Genomic DNA, 14,164 nt, shown 5'->3' on the forward strand with positions numbered 1-14,164 from the left:
TCACATGTTTTGTAAAAAGTCACTTCAAATAAAGTGCTAAGAACAATATCTGACACATAGCTAATATTCAATAATGTCAATTTATAAGCATGTAAGAGGTAAGTAAATTCTCATGTAACTTAAAATATCAGTCTTCAAATCAGTAATTAAGAAATAAAGTCTGGGGGGCTGGAGTGATTGATAGCACAGCGGGGAGGGTGTTTGCTTTGCATGCTGCCGACCCGGGTTCGATTCCCAGCATCCCATATGGTCCCCTGAGCACCGCCAGGAGTAATTCCTGAATGCAGAGCCAGGAATAACCCCTGTGCATCACCAGGTGTGACCCAAAAAGAAAAAAAAAAAAAAAAAGAAAGTCTGGATCCTGTGTGCTTCAGATCTGCAAGTTAGGCACTAAAGAGGATAAAAGTTTGTTCTGGTGTACCTTAAATTCAAATATCTTCAGCAACTGGCAGATAATTCCTAGAACATTTTTAGCTTTGAACTCAATTTACTTTTTCCATTTTCTATCCTCCTCATGATAAATAATTCGTATAAGCTAGGAATAGCAGGGTATATCTTACAACCTATAAAATCTCAGTGAAAATTTGTTTCAGTAAAAAAATTTCAGTCTGGGGCTGGAGCAATAGCACAGCGGGTAGGATGTTTGCCTTGCACGCTGCCGACCCGGGTTTGATCCCCAGCATCCCATATGGTCCCCCAAGCACCGCCAAGAGTAATTCCTGAGATGCAGAGCCAGGAGTAACCCCTGAGCATGCCGGGTGTGACCCAAAAAGAAAAAAAAAAATTCAGTCAGTATCAAAATTAGTGATGCTACTTTAACTTTTTTTTTTTTGAGCCACACCTGGCTATGCTCAGGGCTTTACTCCTGGCTCTGTGCTTAGGGATCACTCTTGGTGGGTTCAGCAGATCATATGGGATGCTAGTGAATAAAAACCCATAGGTGTAAGCTGTGTGCAAACACCCTATCCACTAAGCTATTTCTCCAGCCCCTTGAAAAGTATTTTAAACTCTGAGATAATATGGCCCACTTTGCTATCTTTATCCAGAACCACAGAGAAGGTCTGGGCAATGTGAGAAACAGAAAGATTATTTGGAAAGGAAGCAATTACACTGTCACCATTTAGAAAATCAATTTAATGAAAAAAATCTATAAAATTTTAGAAGATAACGTAGGAGGGCTAGTGAATATGAGAACTAAAAGTTAACAGCACTCCTATGTACATAAAAAATGATTTTCTATTACTTTATCTTTTTGTTCCACTTTTTTGTTTTAGAGCCACATGGGGCCCCAGCAGTGCTTGGGGACCACGAGGTTAGGGATTGAACTAGAGGCTCCTACATGCAAGCCAAATTATCTTGATTCCAGACATAATGAAGTCTCTTCTACTTTATGATGTGACCCTGACAATCAACCTTCAAACTAGCTAAGTACAATCATTCAAATGTTAGGAATAAGTCGTGTTTACCTCTGGTTGTTTGCAGATGGTCGCCAAAGGATCATGATGACAAAGAGGATCATGGAGAATAACAACCTCCAGATGGCATCATCCACCCACAGCTCCCTCCAATCCTACCAAAAGGGAAAAAAAGTACATTTACATACACTAGCTTAACCTTTGGCAGGGAACACGAATCACCTTTTAGACATTCAAGTTATATTCAGCGTCAGCTGTATGGGAAACTCTGTGCTAAGGGCTGGCCTACAGAGCAACAATATATAGTTTCTTCCCTTGTAGGGTTTTATTGTTTACTGACAACTGAATAAAGCACATTTTAATATTTCATTATAGCTATGAAAATCCTTACGGAAGAAATTTTATACAGGGGTAAGAGAAAATAACATTAGGTTGTTGTTTATTTTTTTGCTTTTTGGGTCACACCCGGTGATGCAAAGGAGTTACTCCTGCCTTTGCACTCAGGAATTACTCCTGGCAGTGTTCAGGGGACCATATGGGATGCTGGGGATCAAACTTGCGTCGGCCGCATGCAAGGCAAATGCCCTACCCGTTGTACTATTGCTCCAGCCCCAGGTTGTTATTTTTTTAAAGTAATTTTTCACTGTATCACTGTCATTCTATTGCTCATCGATTTGTTTGAGCGGGCACCAGTAACGTCTCCATGGTGAGACTTGTTACTGTTTATAGCATATTGAATACGACACGGGTAGCTTGCCAGGTAGCTGACCAGTTTGGGTACCTGCCGTTCGAGCGAGATACTCTCGGTACCTTGCCAGGCTCTCCGAGAGGGGCGAAGGAATCAAACCCAGGTTGGCTGCATGCAAGGCAAACACCCTACCTGCTTCGTATATATATTCATTTTTACCAAAGACTAGCTTAGCTGTCTCCAAAGATATGCTATTGATGAGCTTTCATCCACAGCTCTTAAGAAGATAGCATCTATTCAGATTTGCATCATCTACATATATTTAATGTTTAGGACTCTGGATTTCTTAAGAACTTTTAGTTCAGGTAAAATTGGGTTATGACAGACTATGACTATTACTTATATCCTCACCACTGAGCTACGAAATCATACAATAAAGGAAAATTATAGTATGGAATACTCAGGATAAGGGAAGCATTCTAACCTTCAGAGCTTATATCTTAATATACCTTTAGTCTTCAGAGTTTAAATCTAGATATACCTTCTTACATGGAGCAAATCTTACCACTGTGGTCAATATCATTTGTGCACAGTACAACACACTTTGTAAAAGCACAGGCTTATTTATAACTTACCGATTGACAAGTTACTATTCTGAACTTCATGGTTGTCCACATGATAAACACAATAGATGCTAGCAGAAAATAAAAAATACAATCAGAACATAATGCTGTTTATACCTCCTACCTACATTTTCTGATTCGGTTTAACTGGTATCCTCTATATTTGTGGCCCTTAATACATCACAATAATCTTTTTTTTTTGCTTTTTGGGTCACGCCTGGCGATGCACAGGGGTTACTCCTGGCTTTGCACTCAGGAATTACCCCTAGCAGTGCTCAGGGGACCATATGGGATGCTGGGATTTGAACCCGGGTCGGCTACGTGCAAGGCAAACGCCCTACCCACTGTGCTATTGCTCCAGCCCCCACAATAATCTTAAATGAGTCAGTTTATTTAATACAAATTTATCTAATTCAAGTTTACTTAACAAGATATATGTTTATCAACTCTCTTCACTTAAAGAATAGTTTTGTGTACAATCTGGCCACTCAGCAACCCTAAGAATTATAAAGTACTGTAAATATGACTAGTGTTATCAATATAATTTCTTCCTTTTATTTTATATGTACCCTTAATAATATGTATGTTATAAATATCCCTTATATATCCTTAATAGCATTCCTTATTTTTCTTTAGGAAGGTTCAATGACTGAAATACAAACAGAAAAGTTGGTTTCAATTATATACCAGATCTAGTACCACAGCCTAAGAGACAGTATACTTACCTTCACATAGCAGATTTAGGTTTGATTCCTACCACTCCATAGAGACTCCTGAGCCCCACCAGGAGTGATCCCTGAGCACTGACTGCAGAGTAGGGAGAAAGCCTGGAGCACCACTGGGTGTGGCACCAGAACAGATCTGGTACCAAGGCCAGAAGGAAGGTTTTGGCTATGGTCTACCTAATGTCTGTTATTTCATACATATTTAGTGATATGTAAAAGCAATAAGGTAACCTGATCTAATGTTCTTTAATAAAGCCAAAAACATAAGTACTAAAGTCTTCTAAATGATATCTACATGCTACATGGCATTCAGGCTAATCTGTTTTCTAGAATAAAATTGGAGCCAAGCTAATCTGTCTCTAGAATAAAAATGGAGGGGCAGAAATGAGTTGAGTTGCGAGCTCAATGGGCTGATTACATGCTGCACATGAGAACCCTGGTTCGATTCCCAGCACATGGTCCCCTGGCCTGGAGATACAACCCATAAGCACAGAGCCAGGAGGAGCCTCCCAGCACAATACCATTCGGTATGGTCCCAAAGAACAAAAAACAAACAAAAGAATGGAGATGGATATACTGAGTTCAAATTATACACAGCTGATTTTCAGCTATGATCTTGAAAATAGGCAGCTCACAATCTTTTTTTGGGGAAGACCCTTTGATTATTTGACAAAGCTAAAGTCCTTTCCTCCAAATGGAACACATAAAATTTGTCACGTAATTATAGAGCCTATCCCCAGCATTTTTTTAGTTGAGAGTTATGAATCTGTTCTTAAAGTACTTAACCATTAAGAATCTGTTCTTAAAGAACTGTATTTAAACAGCAAGAGAAAGTCCCCCCAACATACCTGCCACTGCCATAATAAGTGTGTTGGTAAAATGTCGGTACAAAGAGAGTTTTACAATGTTTCTCCGAAGTTTTAACAGCTTCATTGTTTGAGTCAAGCTAATAAATATGTGTTTGCAAGTCAAGGAAATCAACATTCAGAAAAATATAATCAGCGAGCAAATTAATAGTCAAATTTGAGAATCTGGGATCACACTGATAAAGCTAAGGATCCAGGCACCCTTATAGCTTTCTTGTTCTTGTCTTAAAACACTTCAAGTGGGGCTGGAGCGATAGTATAGCAAGTAGGGTGTTTGCCTTGCACACGGCCAACCTAGGTTAGATTCCCAGCATCCCATATGGTTCCCCAAGCTCCGCCAAGAGTAATTCTTGAGTGCAAAGCCAGGAGTAACCCCTGTGCATCGCTGGATGTGAACCCAAAAGCAAACAAACAAACAAACAAACACTTCAAGCATCATTGTGACTAATAAGGAAAACTTTTTCTGTGAGACAGTGAAGACAGAAAAAGAAGAAAAAAAGAAAATACCCTAAAAGGAAACAATAAAAAAATAAATTAAAAAGAAAGGAAATTTAGATAGAGACAAAACAAAAAAGACAAAAAGAGAAGGAAATGAAAATGAGTAAAAGGCAAAGGAATAGGAACCAGAATCAATGTCCCTCTTCTTTAAGGTGGGGATTTCTATCCTGACTCTTCATGCGATGTCTGTGTAGGGGTATAAATAGACTTGGGATAAAGCCTCCCTCTCCTCAAGTTCTATAGTCATGCCATGCTAAGGAACCTGCTTAAACTGTCTGAGCTAACCTGAGATGAAAGGACTACACAATTACACTAGCTGACAGGAACTACAAACAATGATTTTATTTTCAGAACATTATTCCCAAGTAAAAGCTGCCACAGAAAAAGTGATGACTACTAAAGATGGTACCTACTCTCATGTCTAACTTTCAAAATCAGCAGATATGAAAGCAAGTAAGCTGGAGTTTGGTCTCCTCTTTGACGGAGGCCTTACTACCTACTCACAGGTTACCTTCGCACACGATGTCCAGTCTCACCCTTCTCTCCACTCTTCTCTATTGCAGAGGTTCACAAAGCGCACTTGACATACATTAACCCAGATATGCTCTGGTCATATGAACCCAAAACATTTCAATTTCAAACATGTTTGATATATGACAATCCATTCATAGTCATAAAATTATAATTTTGTTTACATTCAGCCTTTTATATAGTCTATCAAGATAATAATTTTGTAAAACTGCACAACACACTAAATACACAAAAATCAAAATAAATTCAAAATAACCCCAAAATGAAGTTCACAAGCTTAAATCCTTCATCCAGAAGGCTAAGTTTCTAGTAAACAAATGTTTAATTTTAACAGAAAAAAAAATTACTGAAGTAGAACTTGTTATCTGCTTGTTGATTTTGCCTGTAGATAAATTAATATTATTTTAAAGAGTAGAAGTCATCAGACAATCTCAAGTCACCTTTTGAGTAAGGGCACAAAACACTTAACCTATAAGGGTTAAAATCTGCTCAACTTACATAGAGCCCACAACCTTATATATGATTACATAATGAATGCCACATTTTTAAGAATCAAAAAAAAAAATCACAATTTTCAAAGCATTTTATAATTGTTAGAGGCTGAAAGAAAAGCAGAATCAGATCACCCAGTGGTTCTAACACTAGGTAGGGGACACAGCAAAAAAAAAAATATCAAGGTGGAATCCCCATTTAAAAAAAAAAAAAGGAATGCCAGAAAATTTTCTTCTGTCCTTAGTCCATAGTCACCAACCTTTGGGTGCAATTCTGAAAACTAAAAACAAATCAAAAATTGCTTACCTGAACCATCAGGTTGTTAAGACACAAACTAGCTTATTCCCCAGGCTAAGACATACATCAACAAAACCGTTTTTAAAAAAACAAACAAACAAACAAAAACACTTTGCAGAAAGATCAATGGAACCCATCTCCAAGAAAAAAAAAATGAACCACCATCAAACAAGCCAATGAGAAGGATATCCACCAGCACAGGGCAGTGTCTAGGAAAGCCAAGGGGATAAAGGCCAAGGAAGCAAGATCAGGCTGGGCCTGCAGACAAAGAAAAAGAAGTAGTGAAAAAAAGATGTCTAGATGTCTAGACAGGCACAGAGAAGAAACTACCACATGATTCTGGCATATTTTATAATCATCTGGAAGGATTTTGCATTCAAAATGAAAGAAAACAAAAGAATACTTGACACCCACTTTATTCTTCCCTTAGATAAACCATCATACACTGTATCTGAACAAACTGTGAATCATAATCTCAACACAATGAAACATACTACTAACGATTAAGAGGCAGTCACCAGGGTCTCTAGTAAGCTAAGATCCATGCTAAGAAGTGACCACATCCCCCTAAAAAAAATCCACAAGTGTTGTAAGTCCCATCCTTTTCTGTCATTTGATTATATTTACAAGATGCATCTCAATTTTTAAATTAATATATTATTAACATAGTAAGAATAATGAATTGCAGAATTATGATAGTTTTATATAAACATGTGTTCACCTAAAAATAAAATGTAAAGCAAGTATCTGTCCCCAAAACTTCACTTTTACCAGTTATATACATGATATTCTATATTCTATATATAATCCTCATCCTCTATTATGAGAGTAATATTCAAAGGATATCCATAATATAATACAGGCATCAATTGCTGAGAGGGCGAGGCTTATAATCACAGCCAAGGAATAAGGAAAAAACTACAGAAGAAAGAAAATGAAATTGACAGAGGGTTAAAGTTGCTAAAAGTCTAAGAAAACTCTATCCAGGACAGAGTGATTGATTTGTATCAATAAAGTATGTTATGTAAAGGATCAATTTACTTGAACCCAGTTCTACTAAGGGCAAAGTCAAGTTTATAGCACTTACCACCATGAGTTTAACAGTTTATAGAATAACTTTAAAATGTATTTAAAATACACCAGAATGACCTAGAGAGGTTCACTTTTTCACATTAATCCAGCTGAATATAAATTTCATTATGACTTATATTTCAGTGCTTTGATGTCCTTCCCTTGCAAAAATTACAAGTATGAATCCTCAAAAAAAAAGTAAATTTAATGTAGTTATATTTTAAGAAAGTCTTTGACATTCCAGTGCAAGTTAAGCAAAAAAAAGCACTGTTACTTTGAAATAAAAACTAAGATTAGCAATAAGTTATGATTCCAATGTTTACCACTTTTACAATGAGAGTCCATGAGAAGAAGAACTAAAGGATCAATTTGGGAACACATGGGAAAGTGTTCATTACCAGTAATCCATTAGATTTATGAAGTTCAATGAGATTAAAAAGAAAAATGATTATGTTCGCATTCTGAAAATCAAAAATCAAAGGTGCCTTTGAAAAAAGACCAATAAAGCCCACAGACACTTTCAAGTCACACTTTCAAATACTCAAATCTAAATGATACTCTTGCATTGAACACAAAAACTTGAACTAAGGCATACTCACCCCAGTAACTCTGAGGACACCTTCCATACCAGAGAACAGAAGATAGAGAGCTCCTGCTACCACCACCTTGTGAAGAGTGACTCCAAGGCGAGGCCTAGAGGGAAAACATAGTTGAGTCAAAAACTATAAACCCAAGACTGTTACAGAAAGCCAATCACAAAGGCCAAAACATAGCAGTATTTAATAGAGATACTTTATGCAGGACCAGTGACTGAAAACTCCAGATCTCAAGGGGTCAGGAATGGGTACCTCTTCCCATCTCCCCACCCTTCTGGGGTCCTAACAGTCATGCCCATGAACTGCCTCTGGGAAACACTTAAAGCGTATTAACAGTCATGAACCAGCGACTCACAAATGAATCTCGGAAGACAGCAGAGCAGCTTGCTGCAGAAATGTCTCTGGACCCCAAGTATTAAAAATTATAGAATTCTAGGAGCATGTGGCCACCAGACATCTCATACTATTCATAACAAGCAATACAAAATAAATTATTTCATATCTGCCTATGGGGCAGGCTGGAGTGGTGGTAGGAAAATTTGAAATAATGGTGGTGGGGAAGAGTAATGGTCGTGGGATTGGTGTTTAAAGATTGAATGTAATCAATTATTGTGAACAAACTTTATGAAAATAAAATTTAAAAATTGAAAAAAAGAGAGAGATACTTTACTTAGCTAAGAGGATAAAAAACTCAAAAGAACATAGGGTCTTGAAACAAGACAGTGAGGTCTGTGAGATAGTACAGGACACAAGCACTCAACCTGGGCTCAAGATCTGGAACCACATAGTTCCCCTGAGCACTGCTAAGTGTAGCCTCAGAGGTTCCCAGCACTGCTGGCATGGCCTGGGTATACCCAGCACAGCAGGACCTGAACGGCACTGTGTCCTCAGGCTCGTGTGCTGAATCAATGGCTTGGCTGGCCAAGAATCACCTGTGGGGGTGCCCCAAAATTTCAGAGCACCACTTGGGAGATAACCCCTACATAAAACCAGAACATTCTCACCCTCCACCAAAAAAGAAAATAGGATAGCAGATACTTAAGAGAGCAAGTCCCTGGTTACCACATTAAAAAATAAAACAACCAACTTTATATTTATTATAGAGAATTCTGTAACATATTCAACAATGTAAGAATTCCAACATATCAACACCATCCCATCCCAATAAACTATCACCAATCCTACCCCAGGCACAACCATTCACTTCCCATTCTCCCATTTAATTAAAGCAAACATTAGACATATTCTTTAGCTGTATGTATTTCACTACATGATTTTCTTATATGTTTTTTAAAAGTGTAAAATCAGAACAAAACGAAAAACCAGTATTCTTTAATATAATCAAATGTCCTTTTTAAAAACTCCTTATTTCCAAGCTCAAAAATCCAACAAAAATTGAAGTCTTCGAGCAGTTTCTGTTTAAAGGAATTCTTAGACTCCCAATCTTCAAATGCAACTGAATTAGGATCTACAGTTTAACATTATATTATAATTTGAAATGCACTGCCTCAAATCATGCCTTAGCATTATTTATTCTTGTATTTTTGATTATACATCAGAAATGTTTAATATAGGTAGGAATTTTTCTCCTGACTTGGTATACCTTAGAAAACTAAAATACTTCACAGAATAAAGGAAATATTCAAATATTTTAAAGTGAATAAATAAACTTAATTAAAGCCTCCAATTCCCTGTCCAATTTAAAGCAAAACTTAAATTAGTTACAATAACTAAAAGCCCCCATTTCTTTAATTTCACTTAAAGCAAAATCCCTTCAAATAGTTTCTACATCTATAGCTCTAATTCTTCCTACTCTCTCCTACACTTATTCCAAGGGGCTTTGTTCTATTACCTGACCAAAACCATTCTTGTTAAAATCATTAATATGTCCCCTATAGTTAAAAGTCCAATGATGAGGTATGAAAAGATAGGACAAGGGTATAGCTTGCCTTGCACAGGGCTGTCCTGGTTCAGTCCCTGGTACTACATATGGTTCTGAGCAACATTAGAAGTGAGTCTGAATCATAGAGCAAGGAGTAAACCCTGAGCATCACTGGGTATGGCCCAAAAAGTCAACAAAATCCAATAATGGACTCTCTATGTTCTTATCTGACACAACCATGTCCCTCTTGAAACAGTCTTCAAGTTTGATCTCCATAGCACTGGTGACTCCTCAATTTCCTCTGCTCCAATTCTACTTTAACTTACTGACTTATAAATAATAAGAAATATTCAAGAGTTCAGCCCTTTGACCCATTCTTTATATTCATTCACAAAATACGAATAATTACCAGGGCCAGATACAATATAGTGGACAGGGTGCTTGCCTTGCATAAGGCCGACCTGGGTTCAATCCCTGGCACCACATATGGTCCCCTGAGGACTACCAGAAGTGAGCCATGAGCAGAGCCAGGAGTAAGCCCTGAGCACCACAAAGTATGGCCTAAACATTAAAAAAATAAAAAAAATTAAAACCCCAATGATTACCATATTTATATCCTTGCCCTCATTTCTCTCCCTTTATTTGGATATCAAACTGAATTGCTAGCTTACCCCCGCCACCACCACCACTACAAACTTAATCTACTCACAATCCTTTCCTTATTCTACTCACAAACCAAAAAAGGTTGACATCATCCTTGGTTCCTCTCTTCTGTCACATTTGATCTATCTGTAAATATCATTGGTTCTATCTTGAAAATATATACAGAATCTGACCACAAGCTACTATCTCTTCTCCTGATGTGTACATAAATACTAAAGGTCATCTTTCTTGACCACCTATATATATAATTGTAAGCTTCACCGCCTACCTAGCTTCTTTTTTTGGAAGCAAGGTAATTTTTATTGAAACTTATTTAGAAAGATGTGAGAGAAAACAGAGGGAAAAGTACATATTCAAGAGACAACACAGGTTTCTTCTGAGTGGAAATACGCAAGTAAAGCAAGATGGAGACAAGCAAGCGAGACTTGTGTTGAAGGGAGAGCCTGAGCTTGACGAGCAAGTCTACCTAGCACTTTTTATACCTTTTCCTTACTCCACTTATTTTTGTGTGTTTCTTCCTTCACAAAACTATCTTTTACTTATTTGCCATCCCCCAGGGCCTAGAATAAAATTTCAAATTATAGAGGCATTTAATGAAATTTTTTGAATAAGAAATAAATTATTTTCATGCTCTTAGAGCAAGTAACTCTTCCCACTAAAATCTGATTCTTAAGTTCTAAGAAGTGAAATAAAAACCTTTTTTTTTCAACTTTTACAAATCTACAAAATTTAAATATTTTTTCTCATTTCATACTCCTTATATCAACTCTTTGTGCACTACATTAGGAACCTATAATACTGCTTCAATACAATCAACATTTTCATTTGCTTTTCCACAAAGAAAGTTAGTACTTACTTAACTATGCCATATCCCAGACTGACTATGATGACAAGGGTTCGAGCCAGTGAACGTTTAACTGCCGAGAGCAGTTCTGCAAGGATCAGGGCTCCTTGAACTATAAAGAAAGGTAAAAAGGGGTACTGTAATCTAAGTTTGGAAAAGGCATTCTAGAAGTAGAATCTAGATTTCTAAAACTCTTCAAAGTAAGGGGCTGGAGTGATAGCACAGCAGGTAGGGAGTTTGCCTTGCATGCAGCCAACCCGGATTCGATTCCCAGCATTCCATATGGTACACCGAGCACTGCCAGGAGTAATTCCTGAGTGCAGAGCCAGGAGTAACCCCTGAGCATCACCGGGTACGACCCAAAAAGCAAAAAAAAAAAAAAAAAAAAAAAGCATTAGTATGGTTCTACTAAAAAATACTACTTCCTCAACTTCTACCAAGTATATAAACTATTAGGACGTACTCATTTGTGCTGCAATCTGGATACGCTCAATATCCCTTCCCTCCTTATTCCCCATGTTCTTAAACCTTCAGCAGAATACCTCACCCTATATAGTAGCTAGGGCAGTGTTTTTCAACGCAAGGTCTATGAGCTGGTATGGTCTGCAAAAATTGCATGCCGATCCACGGGAAACCTATTGTCACTTAACTTTTAAAACCTGTCAGTGATTGAAAAAAAAACAGGGACACCAAAGGATGTCAATGCAGCCCTCAGTCTCTCTGAAACAATGCTGCAGCCATGAAAACTGAATATTCTAGCAGCAGCAGATTTTACACTGACATTATTTGAACTGAATATTGCATTCTCAAAAATTCCATTATCAAAAACATTCCATTATCAGAATTTCAATTATTGCTTGGTTCCTAGTTATTTTTCAATTAACTAGGTCACACCCAGCTGTGTTCAAATGTTAATCCCAGCTCAGAGCTTGAGGGTTGCGCATGGCAGTTATCAGGGGACCAAATAGTTCTGGGGATCAAACCTGGGACTCCTGTGTACAAAGCATGCACTGTAGTCTGTTGAACTACCACTCCAGCCCCAATTTCCTAGTTATTTTATTTCAATTTTTGGCCCACACCAAGCAGTGATCAGGGATCATTCTTGGCAGTGTTTAAGGGACCAAATAAGATGCAATGATTGAATCCAGAATTTTCATTTTATAACACTGAATAAAAGTGAATACATTATAAAAAATTTTTCTGTTAAATATTTTTCCAATTTCACCGGTCCAGATATATATATACATATATATCTGTCACTGTCATCCCATTGCTCATCAATTTGTTCGAGCGGGCACCAGTAATGTCTCTCATTGAGAGACTTACTGTTACTGTTTTTGGCATATCCAATATCCAAACAGAGCAATATCCAAATGGAGCGATAGCACAGCGGTTGGGCGTTCGCCTTTCACGCGGCCAACCCGAGTTCGATTCCTCTGCCCCTCTCGGAGAGTCCGGTAAGCTACTGAGAGTATCGAGCCTGCGTGGCAGAGCCTGGCAAGCTACCCATGCGTATTGGATATTGGATATACATATCTATGTATCTATATATAAGATGTATAGCTATAAAAACTACTGATCTAGAGAAAGATTTTATAATCTAAAATATAGCTATATGCAGAAAACAAAAGACATATATTTTCCAATTATTTTCATATCTATTTTAAAGCCTTTTTAAGGACTAGACAAAGATTTAATCAGCATGTCTTGCAACAATGATTAATAATTAAATGATCAGATAAAAGAGAACCGGAGCTATCACAAAAAACTTCAATATATGACAGTTTCTGTCACGATGTGTTCACCTTAATGAACATATGGATCCTTCTAATTTCTTGCTTCTAATGAGTGTTAACAATTCTTAGATGCACTCTCTTTATACACACATTTGTGGATCTTTAAGATCAAGGCATATCTTACAACTAATGGTATCTTATAATCAAACTGACTGTGTTCACCTCACTTCTTAGATGCACAGGACAATGGTACCTTAAAACTCAATAGTAGTCCTAGATCCCGCACCCTTGCCACACACAATATTTATCAATCAACAGCAACTGAGATTCAATGATTGCAATTTTTCCAAAATGTCCATAGTATTGCAACTTATGCAAATATATTTCAGTAAAACTACTCTTAAATTACTAAATCCACTATGAGAATGAAAACAAAAGGGGCCGAAAGGATAGCTCAGTGGGCTAAGTGTACGCTTTGCTTACAGGAGGCCCAGGTCTGATCACATTACCATAAGGTCACCTGAGCACAGAGCCGAGAATAGCCGCCAAACACTGCTGAATGTGGCACCCCGCCCACAGAACAAAAACATCACTCAGTAACTGTGAACTTAGAAAAACTGCCACATCTCACCTGCCAATCACTCACAAATACTTTTTGGTTACATACCAGATTCTCCTTTATATCGGATATTTTGAAATTCTGCATAGAAGACAGCTTTCTCAAGCATTCCCAGGAAGATAACAGCACCAATCCAAAACTGAATTCTCAGGAGATCTCTCCAGTAGCAGGCAGACCAGGCCAGCCACAGGACGCCAAACAGGACATACACAATACACATTACCATGAAAAACTGTCAGTCAAGTAGGGGGAGAAAAACAAAAAGAGACCATGAGCCATTTTAGAATCAGTACACAGTCTTAAATGCCATAAATATACACACTGTACTGTCTATGTTGAAAAATTTTTTTTATTTGTTTGGATTTCAATACAAACACACGCACACGAACACATACACACACTGTCCCCTCCTGTGCAGAGAGAGACTGGCTAAGGACTTGTCACCAAGGACTGTTTCGTCTTTAAAAGAACTCACAATCTAAAATTTAAAATTAAGATAACTGAAGATAGAAAAAGCCACGGCAGGGCTAAGTAATGACAGGATTAGGTAACTTCTGAAGGTAATGAAACACGACAAAGTGGGAAAACAGAATTTGAGAAATGAAGAAAAGTTAGGAA

At 37.6% G+C, this 14,164-nt stretch overlaps 1 protein-coding gene across 2 annotated transcripts in view; it reads right to left on the reverse strand.

The window, feature by feature from the left end:
- Nucleotides 1-14,164, reverse strand: part of TMEM87A (transmembrane protein 87A) — a 33,820-nt gene that overhangs the window by 4,541 nt on the left and 15,115 nt on the right. Inside the window, exons 9-15 of one of the 2 annotated variants that reach the window (XM_055131270.1) lie at nt 13,595-13,778; nt 11,204-11,303; nt 7,806-7,899; nt 6,978-7,053; nt 4,300-4,404; nt 2,739-2,797; nt 1,467-1,570 (exon numbers count right to left, since the gene is read on the reverse strand). In XM_055131270.1, the coding sequence (XP_054987245.1) occupies nt 1,467-1,570; nt 2,739-2,797; nt 4,300-4,404; nt 6,978-7,053; nt 7,806-7,899; nt 11,204-11,303; nt 13,595-13,778 (722 nt within the window). Of the gene's footprint in view, nt 1-1,466; nt 1,571-2,738; nt 2,798-4,299; nt 4,405-6,320; nt 6,394-6,977; nt 7,054-7,805; nt 7,900-11,203; nt 11,304-13,594; nt 13,779-14,164 lie in introns of both variants that reach the window. The other variant, XM_055131271.1, reaches the window with a different exon arrangement.

This window comes from Sorex araneus, chromosome 3, assembly GCF_027595985.1.
Source record: "Sorex araneus isolate mSorAra2 chromosome 3, mSorAra2.pri, whole genome shotgun sequence".
Taxonomy (NCBI): domain Eukaryota; kingdom Metazoa; phylum Chordata; class Mammalia; order Eulipotyphla; family Soricidae; genus Sorex; species Sorex araneus.